The sequence below is a fragment of the Cibotium barometz genome, chromosome 44, assembly GCF_041138505.1.
Source record: "Cibotium barometz isolate CiBa-2024 chromosome 44, ASM4113850v1, whole genome shotgun sequence".
NCBI lineage: Eukaryota > Viridiplantae > Streptophyta > Polypodiopsida > Cyatheales > Cibotiaceae > Cibotium > Cibotium barometz.
In genome coordinates this window covers 47,366,421-47,382,622 of record NC_141089.1, presented here as the reverse complement: position 1 = coordinate 47,382,622, position 16,202 = coordinate 47,366,421, and the positions used below count along the sequence as shown (strand labels likewise).

General features: G+C 48.2%; 1 protein-coding gene across 2 annotated transcripts in view; it reads left to right on the top strand.

Annotated features, from left to right (window-relative positions):
• Positions 1–208: 208 nt before the first annotated feature.
• Positions 209–16,202, top strand: part of LOC147613370 (ER-based factor for assembly of V-ATPase) — a 35,667-nt gene continuing 19,673 nt past the window's right edge. For both annotated transcript variants that reach the window (XM_086782693.1, XM_086782692.1), the window contains exons 1-2: positions 209–549; positions 711–852. In XM_086782693.1, coding sequence (XP_086638819.1) covers positions 250–549; positions 711–852 — 442 coding nt within the window. In that variant the 5' untranslated portion in view covers positions 209–249. The remainder of the gene's footprint in view (positions 550–710; positions 853–16,202) is intronic.

The window sequence follows — 16,202 nt, the reverse complement described above, 5'->3', positions numbered from 1 at the left end:
CGACCTTCAAAACAATTTATAGGTGGGCCCGCCTAAACCATCTTCCCAATTAACTGCCATTAGTTTTGTAGTTAACATCCCTCCCTGCATGAAGTAGGCCCTAAGAAGTTAAAGTCCTTGGAGATTGAGGACAGATCATTGGAGGTACATAACTTTTTGTTGCAACAACGCGAGTCACATACTAGTACATATTTAAAAACTTGCATACTAGTACATATTTATGCACATACACATACAAGCAAAAACTTTATGCCGGAGCTTGACAATCTTTCCATGGACGAAGAAGCCGATAGTAAATCCGTCTCGACTGCCTCCTCTACACCACCGGGTTTGCTCCTGAGATGGACTCCCACCATTGGGGATTTCCTGCGCTCTACGTCAACACTTGGATCTCACGACATCGATCACGGTGGTGGTGATGGTGGGGCGGTGTCATACAAGCTCCTTAGAGATGCGTGGGCGACCGCCCCGCCCGCCACCCGCCCGCGCTGGCGCCATCTCCTATCCGGATCCAGTTTGGTCTTCACGAGCCCACAACCGCGCCACAAGGTAGGCTTTCTTTCCTTTCTTCTGTTCTTTCGTTTTGTTTTTTTGTACGTATATGTGCGTGCGTGTGTGTTTGTTTGTGTTTTAGGGAGAGGGAGGGAGGGGGCGGGTGGGGTTGAGACGTGGGAGAGATATTCCTTAGCTTGCACCTGCCATTTTTGCAGAGTGATGAATTGAAAGCCCGCCTTGCCCGATTGCAAGACATGGCAGACAGTAAAGCCTACAATGATCTTGTGAAAGATGTCACCCGGAACCAACACGAGGAGACGGAGTACTTCTCTTCCTACAGAGAACAACTTGGTTTTGGTATGCTAGTGCTCACTAAAATACTCAAATGCATGATTATCAATTTATCAATAACCTTATTTTAATCCTCCTCATATCACTAAAGAGATGCATATTGGCTAGAGTTAAGAAGTTTATCAATTTTCTTTGAAGTTACCGACGTATTAGAGACTAAAATACACCATAAAAGTTATATGAGTGTGTATATATACAAGCATGTGTATGCGTATGTTATGGAAAGCTCATCCAAGAGATCCAAGATCTCGAACATTGCCTGATCACTTTACCATAGTCACATGGAACGTCGTTCCCTGAATGCTTGGAACGTGGGAACGCCACTTAGCACATGTGGGGAGCGTGGGAACGTCATGGAACGTGTGAGGCGGCTGGTCACACAACTCATGTTCTGGGAGCAGATGTATGTAGGGAGCGTGGAATGGAACGGAATGCCATAACCTCTCATTCCTATATCTACGAAGTTACAAAATGTCCGCATTTTCTATCTTGCAGTCTCTCTCTCTCTCTCCTCACTCACTCTACTCTTTAGAGCTTAGTCTTTCTCTCTCTCTCTCTCTCTCTCTCTCTCTCTCATGATGATGTGTCATTCCTGTTCCCGTTTTGAGTCCAAACATTCCCATTCCCCGTTCCAAAATCGGGCCTCGTTCTCGCTCCCGTTCCATGTTCCATGTGACTATGCACTTTACGTCCCCTACGAAGGCTCACATTTCGTCCTTGCCACATTAGCACGAAGACATGTAGAGAAACTTGCGGATGGCCAACTTCCACCTAATCAAGCACTGGGACAATCTCATCATCTTCCCCCAGTTGTTCTTTCAAATGATTGAGGTGAATCACAAGGTGAATTTTGCTTCCAGGAGGTAGTGCTAACCGGTAGAATACATCACTAATATTCTTTGTGATTCGATAAGAACCACAACATCAAGAAGATAACTTGTGATGCTTGCCAGGCCTCATCATTAGTCCTTTGGAACTTTTAAGATACACCCACATGTCCTCTTGTAAAATTCTCATGGTCCGTCGTTGGTTAGCGTAATACTCAGCACGATCCCAAGCACTCTTTACGCTCTCCCTTGCAACTTTCAACATATCGTGCATATCTTGCACGAAATCCATTGTTGATTGCAACTTGACTCCCTTGTAGTCCTACGGGAATGGGTGACTTCAGCTTATAACTATGCATAAGCATAAATGAGTTAAAACTAGTAGCCGCATGCTTACTACTGTTATAAGTAAACTCAATTTGTGGAAGATGTCAAAAGTGCGCAGCGGAGATGATGACCAGATCTGGGAACACAAGAGCAAAACGCAGTGCAGAAAATCACAGCACAAGAGTGTTCTAGAATCAGTTTGTTTGGTTAGGAGCTCAATTTTTCCTATAAATAGACGCCTCCCCCTTGTTGAAATGAGATAGAGGCGTGTAACTCTGCTCTATATACACAAGAAGATCCCGGAAATAGTACAAAAAATGACAAGGGGCTGGGGGCCTATTTATATGGCCCCCCATTAGCAGTCGGCCTGTTGTAGGGCAGCCGACTCGACATCCACGACCTGCAACAGTAGTTGGCCAGCACTGAGGGTCCACGACTTGTCCAGTTCAGTCGTCGGCCAGCTCCAGAATGGGAACACAAACATGCTGATGCAGTCGGCCAGCAACTTGATCCTCTTGCCAACTCAGGGCTGCCCCCCAAGCCACAAAAAAATGGAAAAAATAGGGGAAAAATACGGAGAGTGGGGGAAAATGAGAAAACACCTCATAAGGGCGGGCACACCCACAACAAAGGCCCCGATGTATAAAAATAGACAGGAGATGACTTCTAACACCCCCTCTTAGCTCGTGGCTGTGAAACCAAACACAAGGAGCTGGGGTGCCGCCTGAGCAAATCCTGAGATAGCGACTTCGTGAAGAGGTCCACCGTACTGTCCTCCGTCGAACAGAACTCTAGCAAGATGTCATTAGCAACGATCTGTTCACGAACAAAGTGCCTCTGGATGACCATGGGTTTCTCCAGTGGAAACCCAAACCTGCGATGCAACCTGTGCATCCTCACCACCTCACAAGCAGCATCACAAACAGCCCGGTACTCTGCCTCTGTCCTCGACAAGGCAAAAGATGACTACCTCTTACTGCTTCGTAAAACTGCTCCTGGGCCTGTAGTAGATCTCCTCGTGTCCGGATCTCCTCCCCAAACCAATCGTGGAGTTGGACTCCATCCAACAATCCCCCTCCTGTGTAAAAGAGTCCATGATCCTTTGCATGCCGCAGAAACCACAGGAAACTTAATCCGGCCTCCCATAGAGTCATCCGCAACCATGAGCTCAACTGCCTCATCAGGAAGCTCCCGTCCAATCTGGTGTCCATCAACCAGATCAATGAACCATTCTGCTTCTGAGTCAAAGAGGCATCACACTACTCACAAGGATCAACACCTGTTACGGTGTAAAACCAAGTCCTGGAAACCTGCTGAAGACCACGCAAGCCCTTCTGAAACCTGTCAACCACCTCCTCTGAATTCGGAACCACAAAGCCTGGAGAAACCACCTCCTTCTGCAAGTAATCAATTGCCACCTGCCTGGCTTTCAAAAAGGTCCCCGTGGAAAGAACATCCTCATCTATAGGAGTTTCTTTGTGCCGAATACTACGAGACATCAGAGCATAAGTTACCTGTTCAGTTTCCTCTGACTGACGAACACAAGAACTACCAACATCAGTACTCGAGAGTTTCTGCCATCTGCTGCCATCTACTGACAAGCTATCCACCATCTGGTCCTGGAAAGCCTGCACCTGCAGCGTATCCACACTTAAGTGGCCATTACCAGACTGCCACTCATCACAAACCTGAGGACCTGGGGGAGAGAGTGCTGAAAGCTTGTAAACTCCATTCTCCACTCCGCCTTCCCAAACCACCTGGCCTGTTGCTTTGTCCCGGAGAGCAACAAAATGCTCATCAAACTCCACCCGTACGCCAATCTTGCAAACCTGATGCACTGACAACAGATGAAAACCAAGTGACGGAACATACAACACCTGGGAGGAATGCTTCCCCCCTCTGCCATCGGGAACTATCTCCATCCTGCCCTCACTAGTGGATGTATCCCCAGTAAGAATGTGACCAAAATACTTGCAGAGATCCTGTAAATCAGAACAGGAAGAAGTCATGTGCCTGGAAGCACCACTGTCTAGAATCCACTCCGGAGTATCCATTGCGGAGAGTCCTCCAATCTCCTCCTTGCCTGAAGAAAATGAAACATCGATGTCCACCACCTCCAGGTGCACAAAAGCCGGGGTCTTCATGATTGCTGCTGAGGAAGCTTCATCCTTCTCGGTCTTCCGCTTGGGACACTGCCTCCAATAGTGGCCTTTCTCGCCACAATCATTACAGGTCCTCTCTGCCTTTAGTTTCTCGCGGTCAGTAACGGACTTCTTCTCAGAAGACTTCTCCGACGAAGCCTTCCCTTTGCGCGTGTTACGGCCTTTCAACCGTTGGCCAGTTAAGGCCTCCGAACCTCCACCCTGCGGAGGGTTTGTGAATCGTTCCTCCTGGTCGAGGACCATGGGCACAAGCTCCTCCCACGTGATGGTGTTGAGCCTGCCACCACTGGTAAATCAAAGACGAGTAAAATGCTGAGTACTGAGAGGGCAAGTGCGACAGCAACGTTATGGCCATGTCCTTTGACGATATCTCCTTCCCAGCCTGAAGAACTTCCTGCTGAAGAGCCTGCAGCTTGTTAATATGCTCCCGCATCATCACCGACTTTGCAGGGTTCATAACCCGCATCTGTACTTCCAAGGAAATCCTCTTCATGGGCGATACCTTGTTGTAAAGAGAGGCCAAATGCTGCCATATACCTCTGGCCAGCGTCATATGCTTTACATGATTGATTACTTGCGGTGTGCAGTTGAGAAAGATAAACGAACGGACCCTGGCGTTGACACGATCCCACATCCGTGTCTGAGCCTCCCGGTCCTTTCGGATCGACGGTAACTCCCCTTCCTCTACTTCCGGCCGTGGAACCCCAACGACGACGAAATCAGCGAGGTCGTAAGACTCCAGAACAGATTCCATCATAACCTTCCATATCATCAATGACTTTTTTGCCTCATGTTTGACACAACACATAGGCAATTATCCTTCATGAGATACCCCCTCTTTGATCACATAAGAGGCACGTGCATGTCCAGCCACTAAATCAGTCCATATATGCCCAAAATCAGCATCTGTAAGGTACAATTCACGCATTGCAGACAAGTCCCCATGTGAGGCAATTGATGTCATGTGCATCATAGATGCCATGGACATTCTCAGGGCTAGATCCAGAAGAGGCAGCCAGATAAAGAGTAGAACCGAGATGAAGGAGTACAGAGCACTTGTGGCAGTGTAGACTGGCGTGGAGAATAAGCTGAAGATCAGAAGTGTGTTGGCTGCAGGACATTGGTGCTGGCTGCACAGAAAGGACTGTCGGTTGCTCATGGAGGTGGTCGGCTGAACCAGCATCAGGCGCATCAAGATCAAGGCATCAGGCGCATCAAGATCAAGGAGGAGGACCCAGTCGGCTGAATTAATAAGCATTTAATGCATTTAATACTGGCCGACCAGCAGTCGGCCAGTCTACCCTTTGTCCAAGGGACCTATAAAAAGGCCCAAGTACTCATTGTTTTAGGCATTCAGCCCACTAGGGGTTTGGATCAGTAGGGTCCTAGTCTAGGGCAGAATTTTGGGTGTTTTTACCACCTTTTCAAGAAGGCAGCCAAGGGCTGCAGATATGTACCCTTTTGTACCATAGTATATACTGAATTTCCAGCACTTCTCACTCTCTCTCTCTACTCCCCCTCTACTTGCGTTTTTGCATGAGATGGTGCGTTTTTGCATCAGAAGGTTTTCAAGAGTGTTTAGGGCTGAAAGAAGACTACCGAGAGCTTCCGCGTGTTACATTGGTATCAGAGCATCAGGCTCAGCCAGGCTAAACGCTGATTCAGTCCCATATGATGGTGTACAGGTCCAAGGTACAGGAAAGTACACGGATTCGAAGCCCACGGCAAGAACACAGATCGGGAAGAACTCCCAGGAGGTTTGTTGGTGGTGTTCCACAGTGCCAGATGGGGATGGCAGTTCCGTGAGCCAGATAGGTTCTCAGGTAACGGTCCCAAGGGAGGTTGATCCTCCAAGGGTGATGTGAGAGTGCCAGACTCGCTTCCAGGAATGAAGACCAAGACGGTGTTCAGAGTCAGGGCAGGAATGGATTGTGGAGTAGAGGAAGACCAGATGCATAGATCTTCATCAGAGACAGAGTGGTTTGGAGAACAGACCAGATTTTCAGAGAAAAAGGGCTGCGAGGAGTGGATGATGACAGAGGGACTTCGGGATAGGACTGGGATGATGACAGTCATCCAAGAACAGGTTGGAATCCCATCATCAAGTTCAGCAGAGGGGGATGTCATGTGCATCATAGATGCCATGGACATTCTCAGGGCTAGATCCAGAAGAGGCAGCCAGATAAAGAGTAGAACCGAGATGAAGGAGTACAGAGCACTTGTGGCAGTGTAGATTGGCGTGGAGAATAAGCTGAAGATCAGAAGTGTGTCGACTGCAGGACATTGGTGCTCGCTGCACAGAAAGGACTGTCGGCTGCTCATGGAGGTGGTCGGCTGAACCAGCATCAGGCGCATCAAGATCAAGGAGGAGGACCCAGTCGGCTGAATTAATAAGCATTTAATGCATTTAATACTGGAAAACCAGCAGTCGGCCAGTCTACCCTTTGTCCAAGGGACCTATAAAAAGGCCCAAGTACTCATTGTTTTAGGCGTTCAGCCCAGTAGGGGTTTGGATCAGTAGGGTCCTAGTCGAGGGCAGAATTTTGGGTGTTTTTACCACCTTTTCAGCCAAGGGCTGCAGATATGTACCCTTTTGTACCATAGTATATACTGAATTTCCAGCACTTCTCACTCTCTCTCTCTCTACTCCCCCTCTACTTGCGTTTTTGCATGAGATGGTGCGTTTTTGCATCAGAAGGTTTTCAAGAGTGTTTAGGGCTGAAAGAAGACTACCGAGAGCTTCCGCGTGTTACATTGGTATCAGAGCATCAGGCTCAGCCAGGCTAAACGCTGATTCAGTCCCATATGATGGTGTACAGGTCCAAGGTACAGGAAAGTACACGGATTCGAAGCCCACGGCAAGAACACAGATCGGGAAGAACTCCCAGGAGGTTTGTTGGTGGTGTTCCACAGTGCCAGATGGGGATGGCAGTTCCGTGAGCCAGATAGGTTCTCAGGTAACGGTCCCAAGGGAGGTTGATCCTCCAAGGGTGATGTGAGAGTGCCAGACTCAGTTCCAGGAATGAAGACCAAGACGGTGTTCAGAGTCAGGGCAGGAATGGATTGTGGAGTAGAGGAAGACCAGATGCATAGATCTTCATCAGAGACAGAGTGGTTTGGAGAACAGACCGGATTTTCAGAGAAAAAGGGCTGCCAGGAATGGATGATGACAGAGGGACTTCGGGATAGGATTGGGATGATGACAGTCATCCAAGAACAGGTTGGAATCCCGTCATCAAGTTTAGCAGAGGGGGATGTCGTGCATCATAGATGCCATGGACATTCTCAGGGCTAGATCCAGAAGAGGCAGCCAGATAGAGAGTAGAACCGAGATGAAGGAGTACAGAGCACTTGTGGCAGTGTAGACTGGCGTGGAGAATAAGCTGAAGATCAGAAGTGTGTCGGCTGCAGGACATTGGTGCTGGCTGCACAGAAAGGACTGTCGGCTGCTCATGGAGGTGGTCGGCTGAACCAGCATCAGGCGCATCAAGATCAAGGCATCAGGCGCATCAAGATCAAGGAGGAGGACCCAGTCGGCTGAATTAATAAGCATTTAATGCATTTAATACTGGCCGACCAGCAGTCGGCCAGTCTACCCTTTGTCCAAGGGACCTATAAAAAGGCCCAAGTACTCATTGTTTTAGGCATTCAGCCCACTAGGGGTTTGGATCAGTAGGGCCCTAGTCTAGGGCAGAATTTTGGGTGTTTTTACCAGCTTTTCAAGAAGGCAGCCAAGGGCTGCAGATATGTACCCTTTTGTACCATAGTATATACTGAATTTCCAGCACTTCTCACTCTCTCTCTCTACTCTCTCTCTACCTGCGTTTTTGCATGAGATGGTGCGTTTTTGCATCAGAAGGTTTTCAAGAGTGTTTAGGGCTGAAAGAAGACTACCGAGAGCTTCCGCGTGTTACATTGGTATCAGAGCATCAGGCTCAGCCAGGCTAAACGCTGATTCAGTCCCATATGATGGTGTACAGGTCCAAGGTACAGGAAAGTACACGGATTCGAAGCCCACGGCAAGAACACAGATCGGGAAGAACTCCCAGGAGGTTTGTTGGTGGTGTTCCACAGTGCCAGATGGGGATGGCAGTTCCGTGAGCCAGATAGGTTCTCAGGTAACGGTCCCAAGGGAGGTTGATCCTCCAAGGGTGATGTGAGAGTGCCAGACTCAGTTCCAGGAATGAAGACCAAGACGGTGTTCAGAGTCAGGGCAGGAATGGATTGTGGAGTAGAGGAAGACCAGATGCATAGATCTTCATCAGAGACAGAGTGGTTTGGAGAACAGACCGGATTTTCAGAGAAAAAGGGCTGCCAGGAATGGATGATGACAGAGGGACTTCGGGATAGGATTGGGATGATGACAGTCATCCAAGAACAGGTTGGAATCCCGTCATCAAGTTTAGCAGAGGGGGATGTCGTGCATCATAGATGCCATGGACATTCTCAGGGCTAGATCCAGAAGAGGCAGCCAGATAGAGAGTAGAACCGAGATGAAGGAGTACAGAGCACTTGTGGCAGTGTAGACTGGCGTGGAGAATAAGCTGAAGATCAGAAGTGTGTCGGCTGCAGGACATTGGTGCTGGCTGCACAGAAAGGACTGTCGGCTGCTCATGGAGGTGGTCGGCTGAACCAGCATCAGGCGCATCAAGATCAAGGCATCAGGCGCATCAAGATCAAGGAGGAGGACCCAGTCGGCTGAATTAATAAGCATTTAATGCATTTAATACTGGCCGACCAGCAGTCGGCCAGTCTACCCTTTGTCCAAGGGACCTATAAAAAGGCCCAAGTACTCATTGTTTTAGGCATTCAGCCCACTAGGGGTTTGGATCAGTAGGGTCCTAGTCTAGGGCAGAATTTTGGGTGTTTTTACCACCTTTTCAAGAAGGCAGCCAAGGGCTGCAGATATGTACCCTTTTGTACCATAGTATATACTGAATTTCCAGCACTTCTCACTCTCTCTCTCTACTCTCTCTCTACCTGCGTTTTTGCATGAGATGGTGCGTTTTTGCATCAGAAGGTTTTCAAGAGTGTTTAGGGCTGAAAGAAGACTACCCAGAGCTCCCGCGTGTTACAATTGACACTTCAGCCACGTGGTTTTCTAGACAATGCATGAAGCTTTGTTTGTGTCGAGAGCTACCTTAGGCTTTGATGATCTGTCTTGACCATAAAATCAGTCCCATGAAGGTAGCGCTTCCAAATAGTCAAGGCATGAATCGTAGCCAACAACTCCTTCTCATAAATGCCCAAGGAAAGTTGTGCATCAAGCATTCATAAGCTATGGCATGTCCTTGATTTAGGACAGCCCCAATGCAACTTCTGGATGCATCACACTTCACACAGAAAGGTTTTTGAAAGTCTGGAATGACAAAGATAGGTGAGACGAACGAATACCTCTTTCTCGTCAACTCTTCATTTGAAGACTGCCTTCTTCTTAGTGAGCTCATGCAATGGCGAAGCAATCCATGCAAAGTGTCTGATAAAATGCTTGTAATATTAGCATAAATCCAAAAAGCTTCATACTTCCATGTATGGAAGATAGCTCAGTTCAATTCTGAATGGTTTCAATCTTTGCAGGATCCATCGTGACGCCATTCTTTGATACAATATGCCCCAAACAGTGAATCTCGGAAAGGAAAAATTCACTCTTTTTTGCATTAATGAATAGCTCGTGGTTACGAAGCTCTTCAAAAACACTGGCCAAATGTTGGTGATGCTCTTGCTCATTCTTGGAAAATACCAAGATATCATCAAAAACACACACCTGTGAATTTCTGATGTTCACAGAAAATGGCGTGGGATTGGAAACTGGTTCTTGATAGTAAGCTTATTTAAAGCCCGGTAATCCACATACATATGGAAGGAACCCTCCTCCTCCTGCACTAGCAAGACTGGTGAGCAATATGGCGAAGAGCTTGGTTGAACCAAATCTCGGTCCAAATGCTCCGTCACTTGTTTCATAATCTCCTCTTGTTGTGCTTTGCTTACCCTATATGCAGGTCTATTTGGTGGGGAGCTACCTAGCACCAAATCAATGCGATGATCCTCGGGTCTCTTAGGAGGTAACTCTCCTAGTAATGCATCTGCAAAGCAATCCTTATATGCATTTTAAAATTTCAGTCTTTCACTTGTGAGAGTATCTACACATACATCATTACATTTAACCTTATCACGAACAAAGACCAAGTATGCGGAAACATTTTTTCTCATTGCTGTATTAATTTGAACATGAGATACAACTGGGATGGAGTCTCCCTCTTGGCCTGCATCAATAACATGCATGCGACCTCTACACATAAAAGTAATCCGGTTGGTCTTGTACTCCTTGTGTGGCTCAATGTGGTGATGTTGGTGGTTATTTCGGAGTTAGTCTGGAGTCTTTTGTGGTGTGAACACCCCATATTTAGATTTAGGGTCAAAAGACAAAGGCCTTAGTGTCTATAAAAGCATGTACTTGGGTTCTTCATTCTTTTATATGAGTACCATTCAAGTTGTGCAATCTCTCTCTCTCTCTCTCTCTCTCTCTCTCTCTCTCTCTCTCGATTATCAACATGGTATGAGAGCCCGGGTAACCACTTCAAACTTCTTCATCTTTTCTGCACCGCACATCAACATGTTGATCATTTTCCAACCTCCATAGCTTGAGCATCTTTTGCGTTTTCTCCAAGCACGGGGGACCTCTGCGTTTTTCGGCGGCACTGAGCACTTGCGCCATCATGGCTAGGCTGCATTTTTTTTTGGCAACTCCCAGTTGCCTTGCATTGCATCCCTCGCCTGCGTGACCCTCTGGTCCATGTACTACTCCTAGCATCGCTGCCTTGCCAGGAGAAACAAAGCACAGCTGCTGCAGAAGCTCTCATGCATTTTCAACAAAAGCCTCTCCTCCACGTGGTCTTCTGCGCAGACCTCCCATTTTTCGGATCTGCAAGTTGCGCCTTCTCCACAATAGAGCCATCTGTGGCCTCTCCAGCGGTAGTCTCCTACTGTGCATTTTCAGGTTTTTCTATGTAGCGTCTCTTGCCACCTTGCCTCTTAATCAGCAGCAGCAGAGCTGCGCCGCTCCCTCTGTGCTGACTGAGCGTTGTCGCCATCCTACCACTAGCTGAGCCACTCCTCCACCCGCTGCCAACCGCCGATGCAGCCTGGACTGCCACTGCCTGCCTCTCGTCGGTGGTCGCTGCCCACAGTAGTAGCGTTTTCTGAGCACCTTCTCATGACATGCTGCGTTTTGCAACTTTGGATCTGATAGTTGCCTCTGCTGCACCGTCTCCACCCTTTGCCTGGGCTGAACTCCGTGTATTGGACAAGAGCATGGCATTTTGGACTATCTACCATGTCTAAAATCAGCTGCTTTTTTCTATTCTTCATGTCGACCCTTTTCCTTCTTTCGTAGATCTGCGCTTTTTGGGGGTGCACCTCCTCGCTTCATCTTCTCTACAACAATACCTCCTCAACAACTTCGTCCACGTGCAGTGCCAGCGTATCTACACTACAGCGATCAGCATTTTTTTTCTCAAAAGTGCGTTTTTTGCCAGTTAACGTCATCACCAGAAATCGACATCATCAACGGTCTCACATCATCAATAAAGAAACATGGAGGATCTCATTCTTCTCCTCGAGTCCTCTGCCCTGGTCATCATTGTGCCAAAAATGATTTCAGCCATCAGCACTACAAGCGCAATCATGAAGCATCTGCTCATTGCAAGTATTCATCCCACACTTGCCCATCAAGTGTCGGAATCTTGGAAACGACGCCAAAAAGGATCTACACTGGCATTGAGGGGGGGGGGATCTTAATCCCTCCATAATTATCTATTGCTCATTATGTTTGAGTCGAGGGTTCCCTGCCCAGGCAGTCCTCCAAAATCTGAGTTATTTAATTTTTGGATCTTTTTGGATTAATTCTTTCTATCTTTAGCGGTGCATTACTAATCTTCTTGGATTAATTCTTTCTATCCCGATCAACTACTTATTTGCAATACTAATTCTTTCTATTTGCTACTTCCCTTAGTGCTAGGTTTCATTATGGCTGAGTCTGCCCTGCATCTCCGGAGGTTTGATAGAAACTTAGTACGAAGGGCTGTGTGTGAATATATGCTCTTATGTGTGTGTGTGTGTGTGTGTGTGTGGAATGCTTGTGTGAGAGCATATCTTGATACAGTGTTCTACACCTACTATTGGGCACTGATGATGTTAGTGGGGATGTCGTAGTATCTAGTCCATACTATGCATAATGGAGTTGATAGTTATATAGTCTTGTGGGTTGACTACCATGAGTATATAACATGCACATTCTTAAAAGGTGAATTTGGGCATGTTCTTGGATTCATCTAGGTATATAATTCAACAGTATTAGCATTTCACATTGTGAAGTTTTCGTCCGAGTTGTGGCCAGTTGATATTGCGCTAATTCTTTCTATCTTTAGCGGTGCATTTGCCCTATCAACTACTTATTTCCAATACTAATTCTTTCTATTTGCTACTTCCCTTAGTGCTAGGCTTCATTATGGCTGAGTCTACCTTGCATCTCCGGAGGTTTGATAGAAATTCAGTATGAAGGGCTTTGTGTGGGAATATATGCTCTTATGTGTGTGTGTGTGTGTGTGTGTGTGAGTGGAGTGCGTGTGTGAGAGCATATCTTGATACAGAGTTCTACACCCACTATTGGGCACTGATGACGTTAGTGGGGATGTTGTAGTATCTAGTCCATACTATTCATAATGGAGTTGATAGTTATAGTCTTGTGGGTTGACTACCATGAGTATATAACATGCACGTTCTTAGAAGGTGAATTTGGGCATGTTCCTGGATTCATCTAGGTATATATATATATATATATGTAACGCCTTATTTCTATAAAAAGCTCCTCTCTATCATACCCTTTTTGCCCTTGCTCTAGGCGAGGGGGGGTTGTTTTGGTATGCCGATGTAGGCTGTCTTTGTCACCTAAGGCAGGACCTGGCCTTTGAGTCTTTCGCCAAGACCATGCTTGTTAAGCCTTTGAGCCATGCTTGTTGAGTCTCTGAGCCCTTTGTGCCATGTTCACTAGTCTTTGAGCCATGCTTACTGGCCTCTGAGTTTGAGGCGGGAACACGTCTCGTGTCTTTGCCTGAGTTGGTGTACGGGACTATTGAAGGCAATGCATGCAACTCTATCATCGCTCCGAAGGGAGGTTTGTTGGTTATTTTAGAGGTAGTCTGGAGTCTAGTCTAGTGTCTTTTGTGGTATAAACACCCTCTAGGTGTGAACATCCCCTATTTAGGTTAAGGGTCAAAAGACAAAGGCCTTAGTGCCTATAAAAGCACGTACTTGGGTTCTTCATTCTTTCATATGAGTACCATTCAAGTTGTGCAATCTCTCTCACACTTAAGCTCTCTCTCTCTCTCTCTCTCTCTATCATCCTCTTGTGATTACCAATAGATGCCACGGCTTTCCCAGCAATACATCACATCCCTGCAATGGTGCAACCAAGAAATTCTCATGATCAAGATACCCGTGGATGTGTATTCGCAACATTCCAATGATAGGGGTCACTTGGACTTGTTTGCCCATGAAAGCGGCCTCCGCTTCAATATGGGGTCCCATGTCCCCTACATCAATGTTCAATGCGGATGCCATCTCCATAGATATGAAGTTGTCTGTGGCGCAATCATCAAACATAAAGAGTGCGGGATGATCCTTAAGTTGTCCCCACACTTTGCAAACCATCCTCTCTTTGTCATCCTTACCTGTATTCCCTTGCACATCGGGAATGGCATGCACATTATGTAACTTGGTTGAACACAATGCTAATCAATACACTTAAATATACTAAGATTTGATGGACACTTGTTCAAATACAAGAAGTAAATTGTTGAATTGACAAGAGACACACAATGAGCCGGAACGGCCGACCCCTCCCTCAAATAAAGTATATATATATATATATATATTTTTTCCCGAGAAAAGATCCTTTCATTAGTTATGTAAAAACGCCCGTAGGGCTACAAAAGATCTCTCCTGCTCCTAAGAGAGAGAAGAGCAGTGAATACATCATGGCAGCCCGGGAGACTCTCCCTAGGTGTTGTAAAGTACAAGCATCAGTATAAAGAACTGAGCGGCTAAATCATACAATAGGGGGGGGGAAGAGCCAAACAGGTGGCCTGTAGTGCCAACGGGGGGATCCCGTGTGTAAGGTGTAGAACGGGCCGCAGCGCCAAGTGGCGTGAAAGGCCTGGCGCCGTAAGATCGCCTCATCCGAGTCTCCCCGGATGCGGTCGTACTATCCTCGCAGGGTGTGGATCAACTCCTGCCAAATCCCCCGAACAGTCTCTGCTGGTGGCTCTAATCTCCCCTCAAAGGCCGTAAAGCACCGGGCCCTCCAGGTGAACCAGATGGTGAGGCTGCTGAGGAGCTCCCATCGTAAATCCCTCTCCTGTGTCCAGCTGGCGGACGAGAAATCCGGTGCTGGAACCAGGCGAGGCTGGCCCCTAATAAATCTGATGGCCTGACTGCCCTGCTCCATCTCATAGCCCATAGCAGGCCCTGACGAAGTCGACCAAGCAGCGGCACCCCACGTAAACATACCCTCTGGAGAGAGGGGGGCCAGAATACGCAGCATCCGCAGCCAAATCTGCTGTGCCTGAGGGCAGTCCCAAAGGCAATGTCTCTGTGTCTCCATAGGGTGGCCGCATCGGACGCAGGCCGCCGGAAGACCGCTGTAAACAAGCCAAGTGCCAACTGCTGAGCCCCTGTGGGCGACCAGCCATTGAAAAGCCGAGATCCTGCGGGCCTGTCGACTAGCCCAGAGCCGAGCCCAGAAATCCTCCAGGAACTCCTGTGAAAGTCCCTGCAATCGCCAATGCCCCGCTGCCGCTGGAGAAACCGTCCTCCTCGTCGTCAAAATATGCCGTCCCGGCCGAACAGTATACTGGAAAAAAGTGATCTCTGTGGCCTCAAGGGATGCATAAGGATCATGCCACTCGTACTCCCCGGGGTCCCACTGGGCCAAGGGGCGCGCTGCATATGCCCATATGCGCCAATCCGGGAGCACATCAGCAGGGTCGGGGTCAATATGCCACTTCCGAGAAGCGGCAGCCACTACCCGAATCCTCTGAAAGGTGCACTCTGCAACCAAAGGCGACTCCACCTCCACTCTCTGGAGTCTGCCCTCATCCTGAATCTCATAATAAAGGCATCTGCCATCCTCAGTGCTGGCTCTGACAGCAATCAGGATCTCCAACTGTGTAAAGGCTCCCATCCACCGTGGGGCCACTGGCTCGAGGGGTGTGAACCACTCCTCTGTAAGTGCCTCCTGAATATCATCCCTCATAATCAACCCCCCTCTGAAGTGACTCAGCCTCTCCACCTGGGTCTCCTCTGGTAGACTGCAGAAAGCCTGCCAGTCTCCAAAACTACGAGCTGGGCCTGCCGCTAAAGGTCCCCAGGCTAGACGAGGCCGAGAACCAAGCATATGACCCTGCTCCGTACGAACCGCTGGGCTCCAGATGAGCGGCTGCCTGGCCCGCTCCTCAACACAAGAAGGAGGCTGCTGAGAAAGCCCCGGTCTCAGCAGCTCCCAAGCTCTCAGGATACTCAAAGCAAATCTGTCCTCCCATCCTCTACTGAGGCCTGTCCTCCTCATCTCTATGAAGATCCAGCGAATCTCTGGTGCCCAAGTACCCCCTGCAGGGGGCGCCCGAGCCTGCAGTCGCTGCAAGAGGAGCTCTTTCCAAGGCTCAGCGCCTGGAAGCAACCCCCGAACAATAAGCTTCCCCAATAAGGCTCTACTCTGATCGACTGGATCTATAATGCCCAAACCGCCCTGAGCCAGCGGAAGTGTAATAACTGCCCATGCAACCTTTGCCCGAGCTGGCTGACCGTCCCGCCCAGACCACAGAAAGTTCCTGATCAGCCTCTGTACCTGGCTGATGCAAGAGCTCGAGAAAATCCAGCAAGACGTAATGTACCACATGGTCGCTAACAGCACCTGATTTGCCACCACCACCCTCCCAGCCAAGGATAGTCGAGCTGTACTCCAATACAGTAGCTTCTTCCGAAT